The following is a 23,044-nucleotide window of genomic DNA, read 5'->3' on the forward strand; positions in this document are numbered from 1 at the left end:
TGCGGGAACAGCTGTACGCTGTGAGAAATAAAGGGTAAAGTTAACCCTTCGTATTTGTTCTATATTTTCTACACACGCACGAACATAAGTTTTGAGTAAACTCCCTGTTCCTACTCAGGAATCCAGATATATTTCCAAACGCAATTAGAAGAAACAGCAATCCTGACACATGTATTAATTAAATTTGGGGGGGGGGGAAGCAGAACTTCTTAAAAATCTTTATAGATCAAAGTCAACTCTTTTAAAACGGAAGTTATATGCATGAAATATAATATGTTTGAAACAGAGAAATATAAAACTGAATTAATTTACTGCATCTAGCTAGCAATCAGTAATACGATTGAGGAATAACTGAGTTTCTTGATTTTAAATCGCTAAGTTTGTTAATACATACACACTCAGTTTCAAAGAAAATGAAACGTGGTACACTTTGCCGAATGATAACATATATAAACGCGTAGAAGATACATATATTTTATTTCTGACACTGGCAACGCATATCTTTTAAATCGTCGAGTTTGTCGATCAGATTTAAGAGATAAGTAATTTACTTTGCCAAATGATCAAACACTGCTTTTAAACCTCTGAGGCTTATTAATCAAATTGCTTTACCACAATTTATTGTCATCTACAAAAAATGCATGCACAAAATTTGAATTCGATAGCTTATCAGGAAGTAGATTAAAAATCAATGACAAACTTCGAACTATAGCAACAAAACCATGAGTGAACTAAATAAAAGCTCATAAAAACGAGAAAAATCTTTTTAATTCTTTCAGTATCACAAGTTTATACTTCAGTTTGCTTAAAATGATAATTTTTAAGAGTCCAAGTTTTTAAGAGTCTCTTTTGAGTCCAGATTTAACTATTAAGTTTTAGCAATAAATTCATTTCTTTAGTAAATAAGACGTTACATAACATCGTATTAAATTAAAGTATTTGCATTTAATTCCATAAGCGTTTATTGTTACGTCATCTTATTGTAGTTGATAAAACTTGTACAATTTCTGTTGTTCGGAAGCTTTGTTATGAAGTCGGATTATTCACTATGTTCGGAGTTGCGCGATTCATTTATGTGTAGCGGCGCACTGAAGCAAATATTTTTTCAGCTCCGTTGAGCAATATTTCCATTTGCGAAGTATAAAACAAAAGGAAAGTAAGAGACTCGTTTCGATGGCACACTTCTGTTGTAACAACATTTACTTGTTTCGCAGTAATTGCTTGTTACTTTATGGGCAGTTCAAAAAGAAAAAAGTAAAAAAGAGAAAATAAATATCGAAAAAAAATATCCGAAAGAATTCACATTTTAAAGGTCGCCTGAAAGGGCTGTTTTAAAGTTAAATATGGCTTATTAGTAGAGAGGTTCTCCATAGAGATGGGCTAGATGGAAGAGCGAAACATCTTAGAGGATACTAAATGAATATGTATTTAGACCAGTGGTCGGCAAACTCATTAGTCAAAAGAGCCAAAGATCAATTCAAATTTTCTTTTCAAGAATCATTCGTGTAGGAGTCTGTTTTAATTAGCTACTAACATTAAATAAACCGGGTGTAATAATAAAATAATAATCTTATTTATTGATAAAATATTTTTTACATTGAAATAAAAATATGACAGAACAAGCATTTAATGTGAACAGTGACACTACATTTCCTTGGAAAGTTTGGATAAGTCAGGTTTGTACGTCATTGTTTTTAATTTCAAGCAGGATTACTAAGTTCTCATCAATGAGACGATGTCTCAATTAACTTTTGATAAGGTTCATGCTTGAGAAAGAAAAAAAAAAAAAAAAAAAAGAAAAAGAAAGAAAAAACAACAAATGCAAGCTTTTTCAAATGATCATATGAGTCAGGAATACTAATCCAAGTATTGAAAATTATCTTATCTTCTTTTCCATGTTTTTCAAAGCAGACCATTTTTGCTGTAAACTAAGGTCATACCTAATTTTTCTCCAGATTTTCCGTATCAGCATTCAAGCGTTCAGGTTTTGAGGTCTACAATTCTTTAGCTCCAGTTTTGCATTTTAAAAGTTTCCATGTCAATATTAAAGGGAGAATAATCCATTTCTGTTACGTCACAACTGAGAGGTTTTTTTTAACTAAGATTTTTTTATCCCTCTTCTACCGCCTGACCTCTTCAGAGGACTTTCTGATAACTAATATTTTAAATGCCCCATGCTGCATAGACACTATACGCTTACAAACATTCAAACTTTGAATTCGAACTCGGGCCCAATGGTACGTAAACGATACGAGCTCGAGCCATTCTATCAATTAGAGATTAATTTACATAAAGTATTTTATATTTACTTTATTGGCTTTACGTCTTTACTGTTTGACTCATTCCTCTATATTTTGCATTTAAGAAAATTTCAGGGTTAAACAGGACGTCTTTTAATTGATACTTTTTCTAAATGGTATACACACTTAACGCTTGATGTGATCATGTTTGTCCACGATTATTTTGATAACATTAAACATTGAGAAAAAAATTTGAAAAAATTAAAGCATTTTTTCGCTCCTGAAGAAGAGGAACTTGTGCCTGCTCCCCTCAGAGTTGATAGAATATTAAAAATCCGCGTTAAAGTACGTTTTTATTCCACATAATTTAATTTTTTTTAAATTTTAAATAGCTCATTAAAATCTAAACCAGAATGTTTGGTAACTTAATCCATTCCTTGGCGACATTTCTGTGTAACTTGGCAGCATTTTTTTATAATGCACTTTTTTGGCCACTTATCTTCAATTAAAAAATATTATTTTATAATAAATTGATAATGTTAACCGAATCTATTGATCACAATAAATTATGTATTTTCTATTTTTTCGTATTCAAACGAGCGGGTCTTTCGGCAGTTCGGTAATAGTATCCAAATAACCGCAATCACACTAAGCAGCGTCTGCTATAATTATACTTATTCCACGAAAAAGATGCTTCAAAGCGCACAAAACTTTTTTTTTCCTTTATATTATATACATATCTTGCTCTTTGCGTTTTTTGGGGTAAAAAAAACTCCGTCCACTTCTTGCTTTTAACTTCATTAGCATTCCAGTCATCTCGCTTGACTACTCAAACATAAGGCGGCCGGGCATATGTTAATACCACTTTCGAAAAAATAATAATCGATATAGCTCTCTGGCAGCTATCGATTATTATTATCATTTTTTTATTATTACTTTGGCAGAGGAGATCTTGTTTTGCCGTTGGAAATGGCTATGTTCCGATGGGGCGCGTCTCAGGTAATGGGTCAGTTCAAAGAACTTAAGCAACCTAAAAATAACATCAACCTGTGCATGAGGCAATTGACCTTCATTTTCTCATCGTCTGCTTTCGCTTTCATTAATGCAGAAATTTAATCCAAAGGGTAAGTTGGAAATTAATGACTTTTCTCCCTGTAGTTGCTATGGTTCACACATTTCTTTCTTCAGACGTACCCGAATAACAAATCGCTCGGAAATGAGAATTTAGTTTGCGGCAAACTCGTTATCGCGTTTTAGGTATTAAATTACGGTAATCAGTTTTATTCTGTGCTGTAAAAGCTGATAGGTATTTGAAGAGTCGTGAATTAAAAACGCTGAAATAGTGCCATTTTATCATGCGTTTTTTAAACCATTTTAAATTAAATGGATGGAACATCAATTTAAGTAAAATAGCACAGTATTGTTGATTTTTAGTAATAAGTGATATATGAAGCGATTAAGATGTAATTTTTTAGATCTGATTAAAGTTTGGTGAACTCTCTAGAAATGAAAAGTCGTGTTCAGAGAGGGAAAGAGAAGGTAAGAAAACCTGAAAAGTTTCAGATTTCAACGTCGCATTAGAAGATTTGTTAAGGTGTTTTACGCTCTCGTCGGCCATCGTAGCAATCTGCTCTTTGATTCACTCCTGCTAACACTACTGTTTTCTCTGTTTAGCTCTATTATGAAGCGTCGTTTTTTGGTACTGACGCCACATAACATTCAAGAGCAAAATCGCAAATATTTAAAACAACATATGTTTAGAATTCCCGATATAGTGTTAGAGGCTGCAATACATTTCATATATATTCACTGTATTAAAATCACTTTTCTTCCAAGCATATATGAGTTTATTTAAGCGACTGAGTTTAATAAACGGCAATTTGTGTACTGCAAATTGTGATAAGTTTTACATTTTTTCATTTTTTCAATTCATTTTTACATTTGCAAGTCAGTTTATAATTAACAATTAATTCATTCATTAATCCTAAAATAATAATTACAAATTAATTCTAAAATTAAACTATATACGCAAATTATGAAATTCATTTTTAAACGTTTTTATAAAAAATATTTTTATGATTATGTTCTTGAAGAAATACCATCTTTTACAAACAACTGTTCTATCTTCGTTTGTTTCATATTGTTCAACAACAGTTTTTCAATTGCATTCTCAATTTCGTGAAAGTGCTAGTAGTTTTTTTTTCATCACTACTTTTAAGTTCAATATTTTTTTTTTTTTTTTTTAATTTGCGGTGCGTTTCTAGATTTGGTTGATGATGGCATGTCATCACTTTTTTCTGTATCAGTTTCGTGTTCAGTTTCTGCAGTTAACACTTTCACAATCAGTTTTTATACGCGTTGTATAAATATTGTTGTGAACTGAAAATTGTTCTAAAAATGAATCCTGATAACTTCCCTCAGTGATATTTGAAACGTTAGCTACAGTTTTCAATTCCTCCGAAAATTCTTCTACGTGAAAGTCACATTTTCGAAAACAGTTTTTAAATGATTTTAAGAGATTAGTCCCTGCATTGAACCTAGCATATATAACCTATAGCAGACAAATCGACTTGCTGAGCTCCTTCGAATTGGAGTTTTCACAAAATTAATTCTGTTTATCATTTACCGAACATCTTTTCTGTAATGACATTTGAAAGCTTTTATAATGCCCTAAAATTAAGTTCTAAATTTTAGAAGGTGGATCTGCAGGAAGAGACATTTGTTTTTCAAAGAGAGATATGTGTTCTGCGCATATATCTAAATGGTAAAGCTATATTTTTTCAGTCCGCTGTCCCATTTCAAAAGAAACTCGGTAGAAATACTATTTATCATCCATGAGTTCTTGTTGTTATGGTAAATTAGAAGTAACTGCTTTCAAACATCGAGGTTTTCTGCTTTTGTCAATAACTAGAGCTGTCTTCTTAGTAGTTAGGTCCATAATGCACGCTAATAAAACAGTAACTTATTCCTTCAGTGTCTTAAATCAACTTCTGTTTCATCTTTAGAGATTAATCTGTTGTTCTGGCAAATGTTCTATTATGTAGTCCAGTTTCGTCTGTATTATAAATTCGAGTGGCTGGTATTCATTTAGCAACCCAAGAAAACGTCTTTTGTGTCCAGATATCAGCTGCATGATGATCCGCTTCTTCTGATCGTGCAATTTCGGGTGAATAATGTTGAATTTCTCTTTCTCCAATTTGTGAGCCATATGCCAATTGATATAAAATTCTGCCCTAGCATTTAGCGGATTAGTGAAAATAGCTGTAGAATTAAAGGCAAGAATATTGAGAGACGTTGTAAAAGAGCAGTATCCACGTCTCTTGATATTCTGCCTCTTTTGTGCTTCCTTGAGATGATTGCGTGTTTTATTAGTTCTTCATTAATTAAAATTCCTTGTAAGTTCATTGCACAATGTTTTCAGGTTATATGCAGTTTTCCTCTGGTTGAAATAACAAAGAACATTAAAATATTTTAACAATTTATCCTCTTCGTCCAGGCTTACGTCTTTTCGCTTGGTTTTTCGAGATGTAACAAATTTAAAACAAACAAACAAAAAAAGGGGGGGGTCTTCTTCCAATGACTTATTCAAATTTCAAAATTTACGTTTCTAACCAGCAGAAAGATTGCCCTTTGTTTGTTTAGTCGATCTGCCACTTCATGATTACAAGCATGACCAGTGCTTTTATTACTTTTTCTTCAGTCTACAGAAACATTTCATAAGCTTTTTTTTTAAAAGTCTCTGTAAAAGCAAAGTATCTATCTCAAGCGGAGGATTTTTACGATGGAAACGTTTGAAGCATTACATACCTAAATGATAAAGCCACAACCCACAACATGGATCTAAATGAATGAACTACGAAAACCTTTATTAGGTGCTATACTCACTGAAGAATCAGTCTTTTGTCAAACATTGAGTTTAATAAGCGGCGGTTTTTCTGTTGAGCAGTATTTATTTGTTTTAGTTCCTGGAAATCCGAACGGGATAAGCGGCTGAGTTTAATTAGCGGCGTGTATTGTGTTGATGTCATTTTCTAAAAATATTTCATAATTTCTAATTAGATGTTTCGTGATTTAAATGTATTTTTTATTTAAATTAATCATATTAAAAATAGAAAAAATATTCTTAACTGTGTTTATTGCTTTTAAATCCCTTAGTTTATTATACTGCAGTAGACACATTAAATTTGAAAGTTAATATCGTATATTATTACTGGATGGCAACATCCTGGTATTTTCAGATAAAAAGCATTCTATCTGAGGGAAAGGCGAGCACATTACTTTTTAAATAATCGAATTTGTGGATAAAAACTGAAAGATAAGTATCTTACATTTTGTCAAATGGCAACAGTCTGGCGCGCTAGAAGTAACAATGTTTTATTTCGAACAGTGCGCTTCTCGCTTTCGAATCGCTGAGTTTGTTAAACAGAAATTCCTTAATTTTGTACAGAATATGAAATAAATAAAAAACAATTCGAATTTTCAATTTTAAGTTCGGCTCAGAGGTACCCGTATTCGGATACAGGCCTACGCGTATTAAACATTCGGCGGCTTCATGTGCCGTAGTTTTTCCACAGTGCGAGGATCATGCATGCATACCTACAGATTTTTCATTACTTATTTATTTATTATTTGAAATAATATATTGCGTTAGTATTTAGTGGCAAGAATTTGGAAAGTGATTGGACGCAAAAGTGATGTGGACAAAAAGTGAGTTTGGAAACTCATAGCACCTCCTGTTGTTAAAAAAATGACAGGGAGGAAAAATAAAAGATAAACTGAGTTTATTATGTTCTTAATATTTATAATTATTTCGAAAGTATTTTTAAATTTCTATATCGGTATTAAATCATTTGAATTTTATTTTATTTTTAGTAACACTTTTAGATCATGATATGTTAGCTAAATTTCAACAAAAAGTATTTATTTGTTCCTGTTTAAATTCTGAAGTAATAATTGAAGCGTAAACTATTGTACTAAGTTAAGCTTTTCCATCAGAACACGAGATTTTCTCTTTTGACATCGCAGCTGGACCTTTTAACTCCAGCGTCGTTTGTCCCTGGTCAACGGCCTCCCTTAAGGTTCTTGGAGGTCCTCCTACACACGGCCCATTCACTTAGAAGGTGGTCTTCGTTTTTTCTGAACTTGCAGTAAATTGTAATTCTTGCAGAGTATTAACGCTCTAGCTATATTTAAATCATTAGATTTAAAAATGTACCCTATTGCATGCATTCTTGCATGTTTTAGTATTTAAACAACAGGATTTCTGATGAGTTCATAAAACTGATGATTGTACAAAACAAACAATGCTGTTATTTAAAAACTGAACAATATTCATTTTTATGATGTATCTGAGTAAAATCTTGTAATAATTTTTCAGCATCTTTAATTAAAGATAAGTGACTGTTCGCTTAAACGTATCTGCTTTGGCACAGACCGGTGGTCTTCAAACTTTATCCACTCACGGAAACTTTCGAACTATGAGGTTTTTTTCGGGGGGGGGGAATCCCATACCCCCTTATCTTAAAATAATATTTAAAGTAAATCCGTATATGTGAAGACATGTGTGATACTTAATGTGAAGACAATTAAAGAAATGTATTTTGTATTAAAAATGTTAACATAAAATTAATGTAATTTACTCATTAATAGCATTAACGCGTGCTCCATATGTCACCTACCTTTGCGTTCTATTTAGTGACAAATGTGTGCTTGCATTTTTTTACACATTCTCGAAGTTTGGCTTTTACAATCGCAATTCACGTTCTGCATTTACTTTGTTTCTATATTTTGTTTTTGTTACAACATACGTTGAGAAAAATATTTCGCTTAAATACGTTGTCGCAAATGGCATTAAAATCTAGCCATGTGAGAAACTTCTAGGAACTCTCCGTGAATCTGAAATAAAAAATTTAGGAGCCGCTGTTGTTTAAATTTAGGTTTTAATGTCGAACCTGTGATATGTCGATAAGTTGTTCCCTTTCCTTCATTGGCAAGCTCTTTGGTTTATCGTAGTTACTCGAACGGAATTTTTATTCAGTCAAAAATACTTAGTTTTTTCTTCTCTTGTAGTTTTCTTCAAATGAAGAAGGTGTTGCATTGCATAATTTTTAACACTGTCGTCTAAATCATTTTCTATTAGAAAACTGCTTAGTTTTGAAAAGCATTGCACGTCATTCTCTTTGACATTGATGAGTGCACGTTAAGCTTCAAAGCTAAGTTCTAATAAGTACATCTTTATATTTTTAGTTAATGAACACTAGCCAACTTGTGTGAGTGCTTTATAATTTTCTTTTCGAATTTTATTTGGACCCACTCTGCGGAATACAGTATGAAGACCCCTGGCTTTAAAAGAAAAACCACGAAATATCCGATGCTGCAGGTTATTTTTCCACAGATGAAGGTTAGCTTGGGTTAGGTTACTTGAATATGGCAAAGCACACGAAGGCTGAAATAAGAACTGTCTTCGTGGAGAATTTTTTGAGGAAAACTAGCTCGTATTCGCTTTACACATGGTGAGCACGTCAAAAATTAACCATGCAGTCAATCCGTCTGCCTGCGATCAAACTACCAGTATGTAGCACTCCAAATAGCTTTATTCCATAAGTTGTTTCCCATAGTGTCTTTGCGGCATGGAAGCACTCTAAATATATAGCGAGCGAAACGTCCTCTCGAGAGGTTGGTGGTAGTGAAAGAGAGATAGAGGACACTTAGACCTGTTCCCCCCCAAGGGGTGCTCTCCCTCAAAATTGTGGGCAGAACTAAGCGAAGTCGTACTACCAACTGTATCGTGCTCAAGGATCTAGACAAAGGGCAGGCGTAATCTTGCTGTCAACGCGGGCTCGTTCTGATCAAGTGAGATAAGTCGCAACAGCAATTCCATAAGCTGCGCTGTATAGTTCTATAAGTTCCAGAAATTGCTCTAAAACGTTCTGCTCTATAAGTTGTTTCATATAATTCTGTTCCTTAAAGTATTTTGCACTTAAAACATTTTAAGTCTATTTAGTTAAGTCTTTTTTTTTTTTTTTTTTTTTATTGTCTGAATATAATCTTTCTTTTTGAATATTTGATTCATTTTTACCACCATGCTATGAAAACAATGTGTAATATTTATTATTTGTATTCCTGGCTTTTGGATATATGTAATAAAGTTCGCGCTAAAATCATTGAGTTCTCAATGTGTCTTTATATATTTAACAGTAGCCAAATTCAGAATGATTTATCCAACATGCTTTTCTTTTTCAGTGCCTGAAAACAGACAGCATCCTTCACTTACTGAACATTGATCCCGGATCGAAATCAATCTCACGTCAAAATGTTGAAGATCTAGCCATTCTTTTCGCCCATCATATCATGTACTTTGAATCTCTGTGCACATCTCAACCGGTAGGGTGTGGAGACTTTAGTATTTGCCAAGAAGAGTTATTCGAATATATGACTACACGGGCTGCTCAAGTAGAATCACTCGTAAAAGTACTTCGTATTTTCAAAATGACGCTGAAAGAAGGAGAAAAGAAAGAGGTAAGTTACTTTTTCTATTTCTTTAAACACCTCTAGAAAGATAGTTCTCTTCCTCACTTTTTTAATTTCTGTAGTGTAAAAGCAAACTATTTTCATAATTCTTTGCAAGCAAAAAACGAGACTTTTACGAGACCTGCTCGAGAGCTGAGCTGTTGTTTAGACTTTCATGCTCACGGCTTTAAATATGTCGGTTTATTTATTTGAATCTTGAAACATGTGCGCCATAAGAGAGCAAGACTGTTATATACTATTTTACATTATAAACTTGTCTCTGAAATGCTGAATTGTTTTCCTTTTTAATACTTTTTGCGTTTGTTAATATGTCAGTCATATGTTCATTACAGCAAACTGGAAAAAAAAAATCACAACGAAATGATGGAAGCAGAATAAAAGGATTAAGAACTTTCAGTATTGCAGTCAATTTTATGCTTCGTTAGATTTCGAAATCTGTTGCACTCAGAAGTAAAATAAATAAATTAATGGAAACGAAATTCAAGGCCTCCTTTTCAGAGAATTAAGCTTTTTTTGGCGGGAGGGGACATAGAGAATTTCAGCTTCTGTTAACGGTGGCATAGCTACAGCCTTTACCGCCGCTCTTGATATGCAAACAAATTATTTACAAAAAATGTCAAAATGGCATTTGGAGAAATAAATTAAAACTATGTTTATTTCTTAAGAAAAAATTTATTTCTAGCAATTACAAATTATATTATTATTTTGCTTTTTTTCTTGTTCTCAAAACCATCGATGACATCGTAGAGATCTACTTAGTTGCTGTAGTGTAGAGTAATAATGTTAGTTGCAGTAAGTTTTATGGAATGCAAAATAAACATTTATATTTATTAAATACTTCTTAAGCGTAATATAAAGATTTACAGCTCTAAAATGTTTTCTAAATAATTTTTATTTAGAAAACTATTCTCATAAGCAATAGCGCTTACCCTGATTGTAAGGAATGTTCGCACATTCGAATTAGAGTATTTGGAACTTTGTTCTGGAGATTGTTGTTGTTGTTACATATGGCTTTATTGGAAAGATCAGTCCAAACATATAAAACAGCTGAAGTATCACACAAGAACAATGATAAATAATAAAAAAGAACAAACATTTATAAAGTAAGAATCAGAATAAATGAGCATGGGAACAAAAGTATAACAAAGTAAAGTGAAAATTTTAAACAACAAAGAAAGGAAAATAGGAGATGTTGTCTTTACAAGGAGTCTACGAAACCTCTGGCATTCTAATATATATATAGTTTACTTATCTCACCACGTTTCTGAGACTCTTTATCTAGTTGTGTGCATCTAAGAAGGTGCTTTGCATTCATGATGCTGGAATTGCAAATTTGGCATATACCAGATGGTAGGATACCTATTTTATTAAGATGATGTGCTATGCAATCGTGACCTGTTTTCAGTCTGAAGTTTGCCATAGCCTCTTTACGGGGTTTTTCACGAAATGTTTTCCATGTGTCTTGAATGTTAGCTCATGATTTGCCTGTTGATTTTGTTGCCTGGTCAGATTTAAGAGTATCCGTTAATTTCTCAAAAATATGCTTTTTAAGCGACTCTGGAGGAAGTTCTGGAGATTGTGTTTTTATTTTTCCTGTCTCGTTTTCCCTAGCAGGAACGGAAATAAAACTTTTGAAATACTTCTTTAACAACCATAAGACGTCCTTCCTAATTAATGCCACCGTGATAATAATTTGGTTTATTTTCTCTTTTCCGTTTAAATGTTTCGACGGAATGAAAAAGGTATAACAAGACTATCAAGTTGTTGAAATCTCATTGCGATTTCTTTGAATATTTTACATTGAGTAAATTTTTTTTTACTCAATTTAATTCGGTATGCAATTCGCAATCTTATTATTCTTTATGGGCCTCGACGATCCACATGACTGACTTCCTATAAAATAATGTTTCATGTCAGAAATGTATCGCCTAGGCCGACCCCCCCCCATCGTACTTCTAGCTACGCCACTGTCTGTTAATCATTTCAAGGGGAAGAATATATAGTGTAACAAGCATTAATTCCTTGCTTCTGAATTAGTTCTAATTGTAATATAGTTATACGGTAATGCATAATTAACACAATTAGGTATTTTATGCGAATTAACCAATTTTTTATAATCTGAATCTGTGCTATAATTTCTACGTTCTGGTAGCCCTTATCAGCATGCAAATGAGCTTGTGGACTACTTACAGGGACGGTTTTGAAAGTTTTAGATATAGAGTTGAATAATAAAGCTGCATTGGTGCTCGCAGCTTTATTTTCTATCGCCCAACTGTGCCCATTAATATTCCGGCTTTAGTCATTTAGCTAGCCGACGTTAAAACGCGTCATTAAGGTTGACCCACCTGAGTAGGCCAAATTTGTATAGTTTCTGACAGCGATGCTTTTAATTTGTCATTTCAACTTTGTTATTTTACTATTCGCAAGCAGTGGAGTTTTGTTCATATGCATAGGCTGTGCCATCTGTTTAATTTCAGGATTAAATAGAAGGACTATTTAAAACCTTCTTCAGACGTTGTTGTCTTTTTTGTCGAGCATGTCATTTTTAAACAATAATTATTTAATTTATTTTAAACAAAAGGTGAATATATTATCTCGCTGGCACCTTTGGTTGGAAACCCCTGCTCTTCGGGCTGTTGTTATACAAAAAATTTCAAAATTCTTGCTTCACTAATGTTCTAAATTTATTATGGCGAACTTGGTAGAATGTACGCAAAAGCACATATGCTGTGTGATTGAAATTACCGGAAACGAACACCACGACTTACTTCTGTATGTTTTATAACTATTTAGTCTATATATAACTCATCTTTTACCAGTTTTAAGTGAAAGTTGCAACTCTCGTGACCCAGTTTTCATTTCATTCTTCATATTGTTCAGCGTTCGTGCGAAGAGGGACGTTAAACTCGTTTTTCACTCGAACACGTGTTAGCGTTTCCGAATTCATCCTTTCCGCGGGATACCCAATTAAAGAACGCCATTACACAGCATGACGTCTATGTTTTTTGCGAGCAATTTATGCGCATGCAACTGTCACATCAAGCTTATTTTAACTATTTACGGGGTCATTATTAAAAAATAACTGTTTTTTTCATAGATTGAAAAAGCTGAAGAACTGAAACATTGCTTTGAATTAACGTTGCACTGAATATGCTTTGGATGATGCGAAAGTATTGTAATTGCTGCTCCCCTAAATTATCCGACCTTTATTTGTTTTTGTTAACAATTTTTAACTCATATTTAGCTTTCGCAGTTCGGTGACTCTTACTTATTTTAGTTGTTAAAAAGGTGACCTCATTTTATGTTCCAAGTTAAGTGGGTGTTTCTTGTATCCTCATTCCCGCCGATGCCTGATTTTCAATTTTGCTTTTATGCATCCTCCTAATTTTGTAGACACGATATCTTAGAAACATTAACAGAAGTTTATCAAATTTTATTCTGTATTAGAAATAACAGAGAATCTATATAATACTCAGCATTTGTCTCTTAAGATATTTAGATTATAGAGTCATTAGACTTTTTTTTGAAGCAGGAGATGTGAAAAATGTACAGTGCTTTCCGAGGCTCGAACGCTGGACCTCTCGAATACGAGTCTCGTATGCTTCCAATGTTTTCTCGAACGCGTGACGAGTATGCACAATTACGCCACGAAAGCATGCGGAAAGGAGAGAAAATACCTTATAAGATCTAGCTGAAGTATCCCGAGTTTTATGCAGAGCGAAGAGGTCTCCTTTAGGCATGGGCTTCCAATGGATCGATATTTACATCCTGGTGGTCGATGAAATTTTATAGGGTTATGTCCGATTTCAGACTTTCCCAGTTGAGGTCTTTTTTAAATCGTCCTATTTCAGCTTCTTTTGATAGTATTTTCATTCAGTTTCAACGTAAAATCCGAAATGCGTCACGTAACTGGGAAATATATGTAAAATAATGTCAGCATGACCCTTCAGCCTTTAAATTTAGTTTAGGCGCTGCTTAGGTAAACCATAGTGGCACCGGTGATTATTGCCTAATAAATAAGGATGTTTTTAAAATGTTATTACAATTTATTATTATTGCTTTGAAACAGTATCATATCGATTTCTAAAGATCAATCGCGGCTAAAATATTTTGAGAATTCTGCATCTTGAAAACTGAAACACTGGAAGCGAAAAATGAAGCTTTTGAGGATAAGGCTAGCATGAAATTGTATTAAAAATGTAGGGCTGCAAAGAATCGTGAAAATCGTAAGTAATACTGCTGGGATAATTTTCAATAAAATAGAATTTATTTATTATTTTACAGGTTTTTAAAAGTGTGATTTATATTGTGGAGAAGAGTATTAAGCCGTATAAACTACGTGGACGAATACGTTATTCAAAATTGGATGACTCTAGGTACCGTCGTTTTTTTACATTGCGAAAAACATTCAGACATTCATGCAGATTCTTCATTATTTAATTTCTTTCAAAATAATGCGATAATATTTTGTGGTTAATACGGTGCGATAATATTTTGTGGCTACAATTTGAAAAGTTATACGGGGTTTATAGTGATTCAACGCAAAATCCCATTTTGAGATTAATAAAACTTAAATCTCTTAAACAGTTTTTTTTAAATTTTTTTATTTATATTCTTAGTCTAATTGTTATCTTTAACTATTTTTGTGCAATTTTTTGTATTACGATTACGTTGGACACTGTATATTATAGAGAAAAATGTTATAGGGTTTGCTGAAGAAAACTATTCTTTCAATAGCGATCGGTGTAAGAAAAGGGTTGGCAATCCCTGCTGGAAGTAAATTTTCTCAAAATCATGTTTTCGCGAAAAACTGACAGAGAGCGCTTCTGAAATCTGCTATAGAGGTTCTACGCTGTCCTGGAAAATTAATCAAAATAATCTATTGAAATTCTTTGGATCAACGCTGTTACAATTAATTAATACGGCGCCATTTAACGGTTTTAGTAATCATCTAACTTGCTTTATTATCTGTTATGCTTCTTTTCAGAAAATCACCATACACGATCACATGGCCGATTTATTGACCGTTTTCAAAATATTCACGGAAAAACAGGTAGAGGGTGCACTTAAATTCTGTTTTAAAGGTTCTGCAGTATTCTAAAGCATAACGAACACGGCGGCACTTAAGGTTTTAGTAAGAACTGATAGCGAAGATGGGTGACGCGAATTCAAAATTGAAACTGTGTATAAATATTGACATTTATTTTTAGTAACAAAAAATTATAAATCCTTTACATGATTTCCGCTGATAGCGGGAACGCAGCTTCGGCGACTTGAATCTAAGATAGGTGATGTGCTTTCAAAATCGAAACGTTATGAAAATATGAATATTTATTTTTTGTGAAAAAAGAAATTATAAATTCCTGTAGGACTTCCACTGGTAGCGGGAATACAACAACGGCGACGTGAATCTAAAATGGGTGATGTGTTTTCAAAATTGAAACTGTGTCGAAATATTGATATTTATTGTTTGTGTAAAAATTATGAATTCATTACATGACTTCCACTGACAACGGATACTCAACAGTTAAGACGTGAATCTAAGATGAGTGACATCTACGCAAGATGGGTGTCGTAAGCACAACATTTATAAACGCCCTGACCCGGTGCGTTTTTCGAAATCTTATGTGGACAGTAACCTTCTTCTTGTTTAAGAAGTCAAATGTGCAAAATTTCGTCACGATCGGAATAAAATTGTAAATTTTTGTAAAATTGTGCACGCAAACAAACGGACATCTTTTTTTATGCAGGTTATAGAAGCACACATACCTGATTTTATTTCGGAAAGACAAGATAGTATATGACTTTGGACTGATGTAATTTCTTTAGCAAAATCGTATAAATGTATATTGAATACTCATTTATGTAGAGTAAAAAAGTAAAATAATTGTTTAATATTCACGAATAACAATAATTCTTTCTTGAATTAACCGCTTGAACGGCCAGCCACATAAAATAGCTGTTATAAAAAAGCTTAACAAAAATACTGATTTCCATGATCCAGCTAGTACCATTTCGCGGGTCTAGATGGTAATTAATGTTAACAGAAATAAAAAAAACTCCATTTATGGATTTACATACTAATGAAGTATTTAATGCATGATTTGAAGAAGAGAATTGAGGTAGGTCACTACCAGTATCTGAAAGGTCTTTTTATTTCCTTATTGATTTAATTGTAAGACTGCTCTGATATTAATTTCATGTCAAATCAAAGTTTTTTTAGCCCTAAATATATCTCCATTTACATCAAAAGTGTCGCTAAAATTAATATTTGTTTAAGACGAAAAATAATTATCGTGAGCAGATTTCAACTGTCATATTTCCATTATATTATATCTAGATTTGTATTACCTTATACAATATATTTATGAGGATGTAAGTATTGCACATGATTGTTAGGTACTGTATTTTCTCTCGTATTTTTCCTTCTAACATCTTAGAGTTAGGTTCTGAATGTTAAAAAATAAAATATTCCCATAATTTTTTTCTTCCGCTTGCGGACATAGCTGTTAACTCTGAGGGCTAGTTTAATGGTAAATTGTATTCCCTTGATTATTTTTTATTTCAGAGTATTCAATTTGTGTTGCTATTTCATCCATTTTATTTTCCCTTGCATTTATTATTTGAAACATATTTTATGCAGATTCTACTTTTAGCTATTGAGACATGACAGGTCTTCTCACGCTTCAGAAATTTCCCAGACATGTGATTTAACCTTACTTTTATTCTTTACATTCCAGCTTATTTTAGTCTTATCGATTGTTGACATGTTCGAGCTTTTGAATTAAGGTCTTTTGATCGCCTTCTCTCTCCTTCGTCTCCCTGTTGTCCCTCCTGAGAACTGCTGTCAAAACTCATACGTGTGAGGTGCTCCTGAGGGTTTAAGAGGAAACTGAACCGCAGCGTGACGTGTCTGGCTCAATAACCGTCAGGTTTCGACTCAGTATCCGTCAGATATTGTAATGTTAATATTTTTAAGTATTATTAGTCCAAAGGGATTTGAATCCCGAAGGACTATTAGTTTCGTTTTGGCATTTTGCGTCGGACTCATAAATGTCGGTTCACTTTTCAAACTGTTGCCACAAAATGTTAGAGTCCTGCATTATATTTGAAGAAATTAAATAATGAAAAATCTGCATAAATGTATGTATATTTCTCGTATTGTGATAAAACAACGGTACATAGAGTCATCGAATTTTGAATAACGTAATCCTCCAACGAATATGAGCATGTGGAAGACCAAATTTGAAATTTGAAATTTGTTTTATGATCGATTTCCTATTTTTTAAAACTTTGACGAATTTTTGATTAACAAACTCAAGGATTTCAAAGCGAGCAATGGCAACGTTGTGCAGAAAAAACATTTTTATCTCCAGCGCGTGAGTCTCTGTATCGGAAATTCTAAAGATATGCTCGTTTTAAAACTATTTTGCGATATTGCTGTTGCACTGGATCTTATGGTTTAAGTGCGAGGAACATGATATTTAATAAAGAAAGGTAACACACAAAATGTTAAAAAACGCCCCTTTGGACGTAATTTAAAATCTGAAACATTTCAGATTTTGTTTTTTTTTATTAAAATTTAGGATATTTTTAAAGAAATAAGATAGTTACCTGTAATTTACATATTACTGCTTTTCATTTGCCACGTTCGTTGTAATCGCATCCTTCGGAAATTAAATTACTCGAATAATTTTTCCGCGGAAATCCGATATGTATTTTAAATTAGATGGCAAAAAATTGCGAAAAAGAATTGTATTAAGTATTTTTCATTGAATTTTTTTAAATAAACACCAAACTGCGAAACAAGAAATTAGCTTTTAAGGACAATCACAAAGGAAATTTCTATGAAAATATTTCATACCTTACGGTTAAAAAAGTAAAGATGAGACAGGGACGAGGCATAACAGAAATGTAGCTTTAACAGTATCGGCATATGATTAGATTGCATTTCTTCAGGGCTCTCGCTACGGTCTATTTGATTTTACTGTTTGTTTCACGTCTCGTTCAGTCGTGACGATGAAGATGCAATCCTTGTTGTTGACGAAAGTGCTAATGAACAAATATTTGTAAAATAGGTAAAATTTAGTGATTGAGCAGTTCATTTAATTTAAAATACTGTTGTGTTAAGAATGTTCGAAACTTTGCAGAAAATTTACTTTTTTCTTCTTCACTTTTATTCAGTGTTATATGCTTTTCTAAAATAATAGTAAGCCCCTAATTCTGTAACAAATTCAGTAATGCTTTAAATTGAAACGATCAACCAGGGTACATGTGTCCTGTGTAGCGTTCACTTTTTGTAATCAGTTCCCAAGGATCTGTCTCGAATAATGTTTGTGATGAGTAAACTCGTCGAGCGTACGGAAAGAACTAAAAATTGTTGATTACTCAATGATCTCTTCCAGATTGTTTCTCATTACTTGTCAGTTTCGAAAGCATTATTTGTGAACGTAAACACTAGCCAGCTGAATGCATCCACAGTGCACAAATTTTTTTCCCCTTCTCTCCCTTCCTTTTTCTTCGCCATTTTTTTGTCGTCAAATTTCTGAATCCTATTAACCGAGTTTCTGATTTCACGTCTAACGCTGGAAATAATAACTGAAGCAACAGTAAATAATAGCTAAAGTAAACAATAACTAAAATAGGCAACTCTCGTCTTAAACCTCGTTTATCTCATATCTTAAAACTAATATCAAAACATTTTGCAGAAAACATCCTTTTGATTGTTTCCAAACAAAGAATAGTTAATTGAACAATTTGAAATTTTGCAGTGTTTTCATATACCGAGTTAGCATTTTTGTGAGTTAACAGTTCGTATAAACTTTATGAATAAACATGGCAGATAAGCAAAAAATTAGCCAAAAGGCTGAGACCCTTTTTCACATCTCTAAGCAGTAAAAATTGCTACAGGTGAAGCTATCCGGGGCAAATCTGAATATCTTAATTATCTGGATACTTTCATCAGTTTACATCCCAAGTATAAATAGTATAGCGAATAGATTTAAAAAAAGTATGGCAACACTTAAGATTGTATAGATGTGAACACGGATCAACTGACTGCGTCCACGGCACATACATTTTTTTTTTCCTCTTGGCCTTTTCTAATGTAAGATTCTTGCTTCAACTGCTGATGCAGGCACCTTTGTTGAGAATATAACATAGTGCTTTTCGGATAAATTAGCTAACTTCTTATTTATTATAGTGAATTTTTTTTTGTAAAAATATTGTACTTTTATGTCCATAATGCGAGTTGTTTGTACTTTTTCTTTGCAACATAAAGCTTTCTGACATTGTTTTACTGTCATTTTCTGTCATCAGTTTGGCTCCATTAGTGGTCGAGTATGGCTAAGACTACTAAAAATTGATAATTTGACCTAGATTCGAACTCAGGCAACGGCTTGGCTGCGTGGCTGTTTTTCATGATTCCCGCTATATGTGATAATATGAATGCGAACCAGTTTCCCTTAGAAAGTCCTTCACGAATGCATTTCTTCCCTTAGCCCTTGTGTGCTTTTTTGCCATATTCAACTAACCTAACCTTCCCTCTTTTAGGAATCAAGAATTAGTATTACGATCGTAGACTCTATATTCGCCAGCATTTAAGTAACATTATAATAGAGACCTATTACATTTTTCGAAGGTTAATGAGCATGAAAATTAAATGTGCTTTCGCCGGGAGTTGAACCACAGAATTTCCAGTTTATCTGTTTGATGTCTTAAATACTGAGTCCAGGAGAGCATATAGAAACAATGTCGAAATGTGATTATTCTTTTCAGAGAACGGCAGCTCATTTGAGAAATGAATTAAAATTTTGAAGCAAGCAGTTTTTGGAAGTATTCCCCCCCCCCCTGCTAGTCGAAAATTGCGACTTTGTTGAGCTGTTTCCCTTTTCATTCCAGTACTGCTATTCCGCAAAATAGAAGATAATTATCATTCAGGTTGAATGTAACTTAGTCATGAAAATAAGACTAAGCTATTGAAAATTAATAAATACAGAATTTAAGAAAATTATTTTTTATTTTAAATTTTCGAATCTGTTTGATTTAAATAAAAATTCAGTTCATGCATGATATATCTAATTAAAAGCATTCAGTATTTTTATAGAATAGCGTTATATATTTTTTCACTTTTCAAATGTACAGAAGATATACAATGTTTCTGTGTTAGTCTAAATGCTGTGACAAATAATGTGTGCGCAATGAGCTAATTTCTTTTTCTCATGGGAAAACCCAGTTCTTTCGGCTATGTCTAGGCTAGAACGAGTGAAACTAATCGAAGAAGATTTTTAGACTGCAGTCCTGCTATGTGTCCTTTTCTCATTTCGTAGGAAAAAAGAAAAAAAAAAACGGGCTTGAAAACTGCCATTTGTATAGGACGCGTCTTGCGTCTGGGAAGCTTTTCTTTATGTAAAAATATTGCCGCAATGGTGTTTTTGCATACTAATTCAAACTTTGTTGTTTCACTTGTTAAGTTTTAAAATAAATCCAAAAAGGCAAGCTGTCTTAATTTCTTTCATCCCGGGATTCCACGACGTTACAATGTCTAGTCATCTAGTATTCTTTAAAATATTTCGCTATTCCGCTTGTGCCAGCTCTACCCATAACTTCTACTGATTGACCATATTAAATTTTAATAGAGGCCTTTAGGATGATCATTAAAATCGGTATCCTTTCAGATATATTTTTAAATGCAAAATTTCAAATATTTCTTGGTAGCAACTACAGTTTCTAGCGTCAGAGTATAAGAAGTTATAACCTGCATACTGAAGGAGGCATCTCGCTGCTTAGAAAAGCAGAAACAGTATCATCCTGGAGATAATTTTAAAAGCAGAATATGGGCGATCTCTTTCCATCATGAAAAAGGTTCTGAACCAAACTTTTCTGCCCTGAATAATTAATTCTATACACTATTAGAAACGTCATTAATCTTTCAATAAGTCGTTACAAATATTCTTAAATGTTGCGACGACGTTGCAAATATTCAAAAAAATTTTAGAGTTAATTAATATCAGTTAAATTTATTAGTCCAAAGGGATTTGAATCCCGAAGGACTATTAGTTTCGTTTTGGCATTTTGCGTCGGACTCATAAATGTCGGTTCACTTTTCAAACTGTTGCCACAAAATGTTAGAGTCCTGCATTATATTTGAAGAAATTAAATAATGAAAAATCTGCATAAATGTATGTATATTTCTCGTATTGTGATAAAACAACGGTACATAGAGTCATCGAATTTTGAATAACGTAATCCTCCAACGAATATGAGCATGTGGAAGACCAAATTTGAAATTTGAAATTTCTTTTATGATCGATTTCCTATTTTTTAAAACTTTGACGAATTTTTGATTAACAAACTCAAGGATTTCAAAGCGAGCAATGGCAACGTTGTGCAGAAAAAACATTTTTATCTCCAGCGCGTGAGTCTCTGTATCGGAAATTCTAAAGATATGCTCGTTTTAAAACTATTTTGCGATATTGCTGTTGCACTGGATCTTATGGTTTAAGTGCGAGGAACATGATATTTAATAAAGAAAGGTAACACACAAAATGTTAAAAAACGCCCCTTTGGACGTAATTTAAAATCTGAAACATTTCAGATTTTGTTTTTTATTGTCTTTAAGTTTATTTTTATTTACGTCAATTAAATGTGTTAGGAAAATTAAAATACAGCTTTAAGTTATAAAAAAATCTTTTATTGCTTTAAATCATTCGGTTTGTTAAACAATAATAGTCTCATTATATTTGAAAGGTAAAAATATTTTGTTTTGGCAAATGGCAACAATATCAGAACTGATTTTGCAGGAAGTGATAAGCAAGATAAATAAAGGACATTATATTTCGCTCAGTCTCGAATACATACGAAGGCGACAACATCATATGAAGGCGAGATGGTAGCGTAAAGGTCCAAAACTTTTGGGAAGATTACGTGCGTGCGTGTGTTCCTAAAATATTTTTTTTTTCTTTTAGGCGTTAGCCCCTTTTTGGCTTAGAACTTTCCGCAATTAACAGCTGGTTTATTATTTTAGTTGCCGAAAGCGAAGGTGATGTAACCGTATCATGATTGCAACTAATTTCCTTCTGTGTGTCTTGTTACATTATTCGATGGACTAAATTATTCTATACGTTGGGAAGCTGCAGTCTCCAAAACCAACAACGTTAATTATAGAATGATGAAACACAAGAACAGGTGATCAGGTCAGGCTTTTCTCAAAGGGTTAAATCGCCCGCGAGATGTGACTTTTCTTGTGAAAGTTGAACGGAGAAACCTCTGCCTGTAGGCTAATACTCGTAACATTACCGCGAACGAGTAGCTTCTAATCTTCGTTAAAATTAGTATTAAGCTATGGTCTATGGTAATTTCAAGGTTATTTTTTTTTTCTTTTCCTTTCTTTCTTAACAGAAAAAGAGGGTATCTTTCCTCACCACAACATTGGGGGGGGGGGGACAGCGAAAAAGTACGTCTTTGGATAGTTTCATATCTCTACTTAAGATATTTGTTATTCAAATTAAATAAATAATAAAAAAACTCAACGATTTAAAAGAAATGCGTTGAACTGCCCGGGATGAAATACTTTTAAATTTCGCGCGCCCAAGTATTGCTTTTCAGCCTAAGGTATTGAATTTTTCTTTCAAATTCAATCCCTCTGTTACTGATTAACAAACTAAGTGCTATCAAGTCAATAAACCGAGTTCTTCATTGCTGTTATTATCAATTACTATCTGGACCCGTGAAATTATATTAGCTGAATCATTAAAATTATTATATATATTTATTTTTTGTAATAAATATTTTAGTTGACTGGCCGCACAAGCGGGTAGTAAATTAAATATGGATAACATCTCCCCCCTTTAACATTACTTTTATTCCCCATTCTTAACATTAAATATAGTTTATGGAAGTAAGTTTACGTAATGTTTACAAAATAATATTTGGTAAATGACCACTATTGGGCTATTGTTGACCATGATTTGATATACTTTAGACAGAGAATTATCCACTACTCTCTTTATAATCAAAGGGTCTTAATTTTTTATTGCCTCTATGTTGTGTGTTTCTTGGTTTATTTGCATATAACTTTTATTTTAAATATCCCTACAATTAAAACATTCTGCATCCTTTGAATGTGATGATCAGGATGGTAAAGTTGAATTCAAAAAATTCTTGAAATGGTATTTTTGTATTATTCCTGAAATGGTTATTACCACCTTATCCAATTACCACCTTGGTACAATTTGGCGATTTTTTTTATATATGAAAATTAAGAGTTATTTATT

The 23,044-nt window shown here is 32.9% G+C and overlaps 1 protein-coding gene across 1 annotated transcript in view; it reads left to right on the plus strand.

Moving 5' to 3' along the window:
• Positions 1-23,044, plus strand: part of LOC118188507 (uncharacterized) — a 237,452-nt gene that overhangs the window by 57,124 nt on the left and 157,284 nt on the right. The window contains exon 2 of the mRNA XM_085815140.1: positions 9,483-9,758. Within this exon, the coding sequence (XP_085671266.1) occupies positions 9,483-9,758 (276 nt within the window). The remainder of the gene's footprint in view (positions 1-9,482; positions 9,759-23,044) is intronic.

Source organism: Stegodyphus dumicola, chromosome 4, assembly GCF_044657685.1.
Source record: "Stegodyphus dumicola isolate Sdum_Otavi_A_Nest chromosome 4, ASM4465768v1".
Taxonomy (NCBI): domain Eukaryota; kingdom Metazoa; phylum Arthropoda; class Arachnida; order Araneae; family Eresidae; genus Stegodyphus; species Stegodyphus dumicola.